The 10,302-nt window shown below is 44.0% G+C and overlaps 2 protein-coding genes across 2 annotated transcripts in view; both read left to right on the top strand.

Moving 5' to 3' along the window:
• LOC309624703 (olfactory receptor 7G1-like) overlaps window positions 1-10,302 on the top strand; it is a 220,844-nt gene that overhangs the window by 37,376 nt on the left and 173,166 nt on the right. The gene's annotated exons all lie outside the window — the stretch shown is intronic.
• Window positions 1,065-10,286, top strand: LOC309624700 (olfactory receptor 10H1-like). Its single transcript, XM_082383089.1, has 2 exons — window positions 1,065-3,525; window positions 7,375-10,286. Exons 1-2 carry the CDS (start codon window positions 3,523-3,525, stop codon window positions 8,419-8,421), a joined length of 1,050 nt encoding a protein of 349 aa, XP_082239215.1. The 5' UTR covers window positions 1,065-3,522; the 3' UTR covers window positions 8,422-10,286.

Consider the following 10,302-nt stretch of genomic DNA (forward strand, 5'->3'; position numbering starts at 1 on the left):
TCATACTGTCAAGCATTAGAGGGTGTGGGGAAGCAGATCTTCTGACACACAAGTGCTCAGAGTGTAAATTAACACAGCCACTTGGGAGTTTAACTTGGCAATTTTTCTTAAATTTAAGAATTATATTTTTTACAACATGATCATCTCACTACTCGTTTGTATTTGAATCAGATAATGCCTGTTTGTAGTAGAAGGCATACAAGGATATGTATTCCTAACAATGGACAAAAACTGGAAGTGAAATGTATACTGAATATATTTATAAAATTGATTTATTAAACTTATTTTATAAAAATGAGGTGTTTCTGTAGCAGTGGTTCTCACCTAGGCGTGATGTTGCCAAAGAGGGGACATTTGGCAATGTCTGGAGACATTTTTGCCACGGCTGGGGTGGGGAGGCTACTGGCATCTAGTGGGTAGAGACCAAGGATGCTGTTAAACGTCCAGCAATGCTCAGACAACCCCCACTGCAAAGGATGATCCAGCCCCCAATGTCAACACTGCCAAGGCTGAGAAACCTTGGACTATATAAACTAACATGAATATCGCTCCAAAGTGATGTGTAAAAAAGCCCCAAGTTACAGAAAGGTACCTAAAGGACAATCAGACCTGTGTTAAAACACATAGTATGAAAAACAGTCCGGTGGTTCACCAAAAAATTAAATACAGAATTACTATATGACCCAGCAATTTCACTCCTTGGAATATACCCCAAAGAAACAAAAAGAATTCAATTAAATCTTTGTACACAAATATCCATAGCAGCACTATCTACACAGCCAAAAGTTAGAAACAACCTAAATGCCCATCAATGGGTGAATGAATAAACAAAATATGGTCAAGCCATACAACGGAATATTACTCAGCTATGAAAAGGAATGAAGCACTGACGCATGCTACATGATGGATGAATCTCAAAAATATGCTGAGTGTAAAAGCCAGACCCCATAGGCTACATACTGTATGATTCCATTTCTCTGAGAAGTCCCGGACAGGCAAATCCATAGGGTAAAAAAGGAGATTAGTGGTTTGTTAACACATAACACTTTGTTATGAAGCTAATCTGGGGCTAGTGAGCAGACAGCGGAGGACTGCTAATGGGATGGGATCTCCCATTTTGGGGGTGATAAAAATGTCCTAGAACTAGATAAACATGATGGTTTAACAACATTGTTAATGTGCTAAATGCCACTGAATTGTTCACTTTAAAGTGGTTAATTTTATGCTATGTGAATTTCACCCCCAAAATAAAACAAAGCCCCAAAAAGCACAACAAAACTCCACAATACTACTCTTATTTTATGGGATTGTGTTTGTTCACATGCCCCATGCATACAAAGGTCTGTAAGGGTGCCCATCAAATTCATCATGGTAATAGCATGGCTGGCCATTGCATGACTTTTAGCCCGATTTGTAGCATTTCGATTATTTAATAAGAAGAAACAAATATTTATGTGATAATTTAAATTAAAAAAAAAAAGACATTTAATTGGGCAAATAACCTGGAAGGGGAAGAATGAAGGTGGAGAGGCACATTGGGTAGTTTTTCAGCCCCAGCAGGCAATAGAAGGGCTGCCTTCCTGCCAAAGTTAGGAGCCAGAGCCCCAAATCCCAAATTGCAGAGTGTTAGATTCTGTTGAAGCCCCTGAGAAGCTCATGTAATCAACTCACCCCTGGAAGGTAGGGAGGGAAGGAAAGTGAGGACAGAGTCTCCCTGGGGTTGCCCGATGCCTCGCAGTGTTCCCCGGGGTCCCAGCATACCTGTAGCAGAGGCAGAGGCAGTGGTACCACAGTGAGAGAAGGCATCAGGCAGGGAGCAGAGATAGCATAAAAAATGGAGGACAGACTCAGGTAAATCCCCCGACTGCGCTGGCATGCTCAGGGTGGAATGTCCCTTGCCTTGTAGCCCTCACTTCAAGGGAAACACCAAACCAGGACCTCTTGCTGGAGTGAGGCAGAAGCAAATGCAGAGCTGGAGCCCTAGGTGAATCAACCTCCTTCCCTCCCACTTGAGCAGGAGAGACCCGGGGAACCAGTATCTGCCACAGACTCAGAGAAGCCACCCTGTTTATACGACTCCTTGTGCAATTTGTGTGAATGGGGTGGGAGCAGTAGACAGGGCTCTACTTTCTAGCTTCAAGGTAATGTGATGATTGCTTTGCAGGACAGGTAAGAAAACTAAGGTGCAGAGAGAAAAGAGCTGCCACACCAAGTTACCCAGAACACCTGCCTGAATTTTAACCTCTCTCTCCTCTCTGTCCTGGCCAAAAACCAATGGTAAAAGGATTGTGGGGAAGCACAGGAAAGAGATAGTCAAGAGGATTTAGGACTGAAGGCTCCAATCACCACCCGACTCTGAGGGTATAAAGTATCAGGGAAGCACCAGGGTGGACAGATGCAGTGATGGTAAGGAGTCAGAGATGAAAATAAGAGAAAAAAGGGAGGCAGGAGGTGGCTGAGATGGGAGGGAGGATGCGGAGAAGGGAGCCTAAACAGCTTCAGTGAGAAGAGAGAGCCAGGATGGGGGCAGACAGGTAAGGCAAGATGGAGATGACACAGACCTGGTCTGTGGTTCTCAACCAGAAGCGGTTCTGCTTCCCAGGGGTCATTTGACAATGTGTGAGGGTACTTTTGATGGTCACAATTGGGAGATGCTGCTGCCATCTAGTGGGTGACAGGAATGCTTCACAGCATCTTATAATGCACAGGACAGCCCCAGCCCCCCAAAATTATCGGCCCCTAAAATCCCTAATGCTGAAGTTGGAAAACTGCTGCAGGGGTATAGGAGGACAGGATTTGTCCATGGACAGGCTAGGTCCCTGAGTTCCTGGGTGGGGAGCTGGCCCTACTGTGGGCTCCTCTAAGTGCAAGATTGCCAGATTACACTCTCTCTGTGGTTGTTCAGTTTACTTACAGAGGGACCCACTACGTGTCCTCCTAGTGGATCAGTGCTAGGACACTTCAGTCTACCTCTCTGTTGTCCTACTCCCATGCCCACCGTGGTTCTATGACTGTTTGTTTTTCTTTTTAAAAAAATTAGTAGATTTTTTTAGAGTAATTTTAGGTTTACAGAAAATTGAGCAGATATAGTGCAGAAAATTACCATGTACCATCTCTCTCCCACCACAGAGATTCCCTTATTATTAACATCCTGCGTTAGTGAGATAACTGCGTTACAGCTGTTAAACCAATATTGACACACTGGTATTAACCAAAGCCCACAGTTTACAATAGGGTTCACTCTTGGTGCTGTACATCCTATGAGTTTTGACAAATGCACCATGTCATGTATCCACCATTATAGTATCATACAGAAGAGTTTCACCCCCTTAAAAAAAAAAACCCAAGTTCCACCTAATCATCCTTTCTGCTCTCTCCTTGAACTCTTGACAACTATCAATCTTTTTACTGTCTCCACAGTTTTGCCTTTTTCCAGAATGAACAGACACCAATCTTAGCTGTTTTCTGTGTCCCCATCATCCCAGAAGATGTATATGCAGCCCTGGACCACCTTCCCAGGACATGGTGAGCTCTTGTTTTCTTATAGTACCTCTTTCTTTCTTCATGGCTGTGGTTTTTGTGATCTTTATTAATATAGGGAAGGAGTATGGGAATGGTCTGGTATGGTGAAGCTAACACGTTCCTGGTCCTGGAAGGGGATATGGGGATATATGGATATATATGGAAGTAGCCCTGACATTCATTAACAGCCACCAGTAAGTGATGAGTATAACAGAGAGTTTAGGAAAAGATAGGCTTTGGGGTTATTCTGATGTAGGTTTAGATCCTGGCTCCCCCACTCAGGAGCCATGGTCTCTTGGGCAAGTGATGTGTCCTCTGTGGGAGGCAGCTGCCACTTCTGTAAAACAGGGATCATAGCAGGTGCCTCACAATATTGGATTAAAGATTTCATAAGAAACATACGAGCACAGGTGCCAACGTCCAATAAAGAGTAGCTACTCTCATCAAGAACTGAAATCCAGTGCCAAAGACAGTTGTGTCTCCAACATGATACATTGTAATGAAGGTCATGAAAGAGTTAAACTCAAGAAGTTTTAAGCTTACTCAGGAGTACTGTTTTGGAAGCACACAGGAATGAGTGACTAAATCTGTTTTGGGAAGAGATGTCCAGGAAAGCTGCACAGAGAAGGTGGCATTTAAGCTTAGACTTAAAGATGAACAGGTGTTTGCCAGTTGAAGAGGGGGAAGAATTGAGATCCAGGGAGAAAGAGCAGTTAAGGAATTACAACTGTACTCTTTAGATCATTGGTTCTCAACTGGAGGCGACTTTGCCCCCCATGGGGACACTGGCAATGACACTATAAAACTCTTAGAAGAAAACATAGTCAGAACACTGCATGACATAAATCACAGCAAGATCCTTTTTGACCCACCTCCTAGAGAAATGGAAATAAAAACAAAAATAAATAAATGGGGGCTTCCCTGGTGGTGCAGTGGTTGAGAATCTGCCTGCCGATGGAGGGGACACGGGTTCGAGCCCTGGTCTGGGAAGATCCCACATGCCGCGGAGCAACTAGGCCCGTGAGCCACAATTGCTGAGCCTGCGCATCTGGAGCCTGTGCTCCGCAACGGGAGGGACCGCAACAGTGAGAGGCCCGCGCACCGAGATGAAGAGTGGCCCCCGCTTGCCACAACTAGAGAAAGCCCTCGCACAGAAACGAAGACCCAACACAGCCATGAATAAATAAATAAATAAATAATAAATAAATAAATATAAATAAATAAAAACCTTAGTCTTTTTAAAAAAATAATAATAAATAAATAAATAAATAAATAAATGGGACCTAATGAAACTTAAAAGCTTTTGCACAACAAAGGAAACCATAAACAAGACGAGAAGACAACCCTCAGAATGGGAGAAAATATTTGCAAACGAAGCAACTGACAAAGGATTAATCTCCAAAATATACAAGCAGCTCATGCAGCTCAATATCAAAAAAAAACAAACAACCCAACCCAAAAATGGGCAGAAGACCTAAATAGACATTTGTCCGAAGAAGATATACAGATTGCCAACAAACACATGAAAGGATGCTCAACATCACTAATCATTAGAGAAATGCGAATCAAAACTACAATGAGGTATCACCTCACACCTGTCAGAATGTCTGGATACATTTTTGGTTGTCACTACTGAGCAGGAGCTACTGGCATCCAGCTGGTAGACGCCAGGGATGCTGTTAAACACCTTACAGGGCATCCGTAGCAAAGGATGATCTGGAACCAAATACTGAAAAAACTTGCACTAGATGTTGGAGAGCTACAGGAAGTTGAGACCACAGCCCACATGATCCCAGTCTCACCCATTCAGCCTTTTCTTGGGGGCTCTTGTTTCCAAGTCATTGACTTTGACTCACCCCCTCTAGGATCTCAGGGTATCAGGAATGAGTGAGGCCACGGGGGCTACCTGGGGACCTATGGCAGGTGCTGACCCAGAAGTGAGGGAAAGAAACAAGTGACTCCAAGGGAGGGAGGCCAAGAAACTCTGGAAACCAGTGATGTTTGGGGAGAGCAACCTTTGGTCACCAAGGTGTCTGGTTCCCCCACTTCGTTTTGTTCTCAACTTGTCAGAGCTTGATCAAGGACATGAGCCCGCTTAAGAGGGCATTTACTACTTTATTCTTATTTTTTTATTCTGGTAAAATACATATAACATAAAATTTACCATTTTAACCATTTTATAGCATACAATTCAGTGGCATTAAATGCATTCACGATGTTGTACAAGCACCATCTATCTAGTTCCAGAATCTTCTCAGCACCCCCAAAGGAAACCCCATATCCATTAGAAGTCACTCCCATTTATCCCCTTCCCCTAGCCCCCAGCAACCATTGATATGCCTTAAACTCTTATATAAATATTCATAGCAGCACTATTCACTATAGTGAAAAAGTGGAAAAGAACCAAATGTCCATCAGTGGGTGAATAGATCAACAAAATGTGGTCTGTCGATACAATGGAATATTGCTCAGCCATAAAAAGGTATGAAGTTATGACAATGCTACAGCATGGATGAACCTCAAAAACATTATGCTGAGTGAAAGAAGCCAGACCCCAAAGTCCACAGAGTATATGATTACATTTAGACGACTTGTCCAGAGCAGGCAAATCCATAGAGACAGAAAAAAGATTAGTGGTTAGCTGCCTTTTAACTTGACATAGCCTAATTAAAAAAAAAAAAGATTTGGGGCTTCCCTGGTGGCGCAGTGGTTAAGAATCTGCTTGCCAATGCAGGGGACATGGGTTCGAGCCCTGGTCCAGGAAGATCCCACATGCCACGGATGCAACTAAGCCCGTGCGCCACAACTACTGAGACTGTGCTCTAGAGCCTGTGAGCCACAACTACTGAAGCCCGTGTGCCTAGAGCCCGTGCTCTGCAACAAGAGAAGGCACACAATGAGAAGCCCGCGTGCGCAATGAAGAGGAGCTCCCACTCGCCGCAACTAGAGAAAGCCTGCGCGCAACAACGAAGACCCAATGCAGCCCAAAATAAATATAAATAAAATAAATACATTTATTTTTAAAAAGGATTTAAAATTGTTATTCATAAAGAGACACTGAATTGTTATTTACTGAGCACAGATCATATACATTTGCTCATTGAGTGTATTGAGTTAATTATCATAGGTAGCACCTACTGTTTTCCAGATCAAGTCCAAGAATAACTCATTTAATTCTCACAACAACACTTTGAGTTAAGTAGGGGGAAACGGAGGTACAAAGAAGTTAAGACACTTGCTCAGGTTTACACAGCAGGCAGAGCAGGGGTTCGAACACAGGTTGGCTGACTCCCTCATCCCTTTGTCAGATGGCTATGTTGCATTGCCTCAGAAGGTACAGATGCACCTCCTGGGATCTGGAAAACAACTAGAACATTATTTCTACACAGTCTCTTGCTTCTGATTCATTGCATGGATAACTCCAGAGGAAGAATCTGATTGCTTCATCTTAAGTTAGAGATGCACACTGGTCCAAAGTGTTGTAGCCATGGGTAGGTAGGTCTTGTGGTATCTGAAGCTATGGGAAGAAAAGGATTTATCATTAGGGAGAGGAAGGCAATGGCTGGAAGCTCTGGTGAAGGAACATTTATATTATCGGAGGTAACCAGAGGGAGAGAGGTGTATAGCCTTTGGAGAAAGTCAGCCATGTGTTCAAGTCTTAACTCTGCCATTTTGACAGCTCACCTTGAACAAGTTGCTTAGCATTTAGCACCCCAATATTCTCAGTGAGTGTTCTCAAGACACTCAAAATGGGGTGATCAAATCAGCACCTCCCCCACTGCACTGATGAGAAGATTAAACCATAGGAGGCACAGAGTAGGAACTCAACCAAAGCCACCTGTCATTTATCAGGAGCAGCCCCTTGGGCAGGGCCAGGAATGGTGGAAGCTGATGACCTTCCTCCACCCAGTAGCTGACCTCTGCGTGTCACACCTCACTGCAGGCACAGTCTTCATGCAGGGAGCCAACCTCTCAGCAGTGACTGAATTCATCCTCGTCGGCTTCTCCACCTTCCCCCACCTTCAGCTGATGTTCGTCCTGCTCTTCCTGCCGATGTACCTGTTCACGCTGCTGGGGAACCTGCTCATCATGGCCACCATCTGGAGCGAGCCCCGCCTCCACACGCCCATGTACCTCTTCCTGTGCGCCCTCTCCATCTCCGAGGTCCTCTACACCTTTGCCATCATCCCGCGCATGCTGGCCGACCTGCTCTCCACCCACCACACCGTCGCCCTCATGGCCTGTGCCAGCCAGATGTTCTTCTCCCTCACGTTTGGCTTCACCCACTCCTTCCTGCTCACCGTCATGGGCTACGACCGCTACGTGGCCATCTGCCACCCCCTACGCTACAACGTGCTCATGAGTCCCCGTGGCTGTGCCTGCCTGGTGGCCTGGTCCTGGGCTGGAGGCTCAGTCATTGGGTTACTGGTGACATCTGTCATTTTCCAACTCACCTTTTGTGGACCCAGTGAGGTGGGCCATTTTGCTTGTCATGTGCCCCCACTATTGAAGTTGGCCTGTGGTACTGATGTACAAGTAGTGGCCATGGGCGTGGGCCTGGTGTGTATCACTGCCCTGCTGGGTTGCTGTCTCATCCTTCTGTCTTATGCCTTCATCGTGGCTGCCATCTTGAGGATCCCCTCAGCCGAGGGCTGGCACAAGGCCTTCTCCACGTGTGCGTCCCACCTCACCGTGGTGGTCGTGCACTATGGCTTTGCCTCTGTCATCTACCTCAAGCCCAAGGGTCCCCAGTCTCTGGAAGGAGACACCCTGATGGGCACCACCTACACAGTCCTCACTCCCTTCCTCAGCCCCATCATCTTCAGCCTCAGGAACAAGGAGCTGAAGAATGCCATGAAAAAGACCTTCCTTAGCAAACTCTACCCAGAAAAAATGTGATTATCTGGGAGGAATTCCTTGGAAATAGCTAAATTGGGTTACCACATGCTACCTTTAGAGATGACACCCTGTAAGCATGTAATAACCTATATTTGTCTGATGCTTTATGGTTTACAAGGACCCTGTAGGCAACGTCCAAATGTTTGCAAAGTGGTTAAACAGCCTCATGAATGTATTCAGGGTGGAAAGATGTATGAGTTGATAACACATAGAAAGTCAGATTCATTGATTATCTGTTGCAGGACATTTTGTCAGATAGCCTTAAACCAGGAATCTGTTCTTCTCCTGCCAGAAACCAGGGTGGTCTAATTACTCCCATCACCATCAACCCATACGGCAAAGAGAAATGCAATAGTTCAGGCCTCCACCCTCCTCTAGGCAGCAATAGGTAGTTACAACTCAACTTTTGTGAGGCTACAGAAGACTAAGCCAGATTACAGCAGAGGACAGCAAAACACCCTAAATTTCAGCATTGTGCGTATCTGTAATAAGCAGACTCAGAAAATGTTGAGGATACCTCCACGTTTCAAGTGTGAATCTTGAGCAGCTGCAGAGAGACAGAGAAGTCTCTATAGTTAGGTCAAGGAAAGAAGTCTCACGGTGAGAAATCACCTGCTGTGTTAGAAAGTGACTTGGCACATAGGCCAGTGGGTAACTGTTTGTTGAACGGCAATAATGAGTGCAGAGCCCAGAATGAAGGTGTATCCAATGGTCATACTGATTTAATGATCCCCCATGGGAGTGAGGGGGGATTTAAGGTTGACCATACTCAATATTACCTATAATTTGTTGAAAATCCATGTATTCAAGAGAATGGCAGATACTGTATGATATCTCTTATAAATGGAATCTTAAAAAGGTAAACTTGTAAAAACAGAGAGTAGAATGATGGTTGTCGGGGGCTGAGGGGTGGGGGAATTGGGGAGATGCTGTTTAAGGGCACAAATTTGCAACCAATAGATCAACCAGAAGACAAACAAGATCTGGGGCTCAAAAACACAGCATTGTGAGTATAGATAGTAATACTGTATTATAAATTTCAAAGTTGCCAAGAGACTAGATCTTAATCTTTCCTACCCCCCAAAAAGATATGATAATTATGTGACATGATAGAGGTGTTAGCTAATACTGCAGTGGTAATTATATTGCAATATATAAATGTATCCCTTCAGCACATTGTACACCCTAAACTTATACACTGTTATATGTCAATTATATCTCAATTAAAAGTCTCTTGACAAATTTAAAACTTTACAGAATATGAATTTATGCACTAAAAATAGCAATTTATAATACTTAATGGACACTAGTTTATGGTGATACAGTTTTGTACAACAATAAATGTAATTATCATGCATAAGTAATAGTCAATTAGCCAAAGTTAAAAAAACATGTAAGTTGAATAGTAAACTATACATCATTTCCCTAAAGTTGAATTCAGTCTTTCTCTATAACTTGAGCAGTAAAAACATCTCATGTTACTCTGCAGTGGGAAGATGTGGAAAAAATTCCAGTCAAAACTGAGGATCCTAGATCATCCTCCTTTGCATAATGTACTCCATGTTTCATGTTACCCCTCAAATACATTACCTCATTACAGCCTCACAACTGGATATCAGGGCAGATAAACTCACATCCACTTCACTTGACAGAGGGGAAACTGAGGCTCAAAATTGTTGCATGATTCATCCAAGATCACACAAGTTAGAAGGGCCAGGTTTCCCTTGTGGGTCTTTTCTGATTCCCAGGCCTTTCCACCCACTGCTTCACACAGCATTCTCCTACAATGGGTTTTGTGAGTCCCCCATCCAAGGAGGACTAGCCCATTTTCGAATCAATTTCGTCAGTATCCTAAGAGCCTTTTTTTTAAAAAATTAATTT

Source organism: Balaenoptera borealis (assembly GCF_965194805.1).
Source record: "Balaenoptera borealis genome assembly, chromosome: 2".
NCBI classification, from domain to species: domain Eukaryota; kingdom Metazoa; phylum Chordata; class Mammalia; order Artiodactyla; family Balaenopteridae; genus Balaenoptera; species Balaenoptera borealis.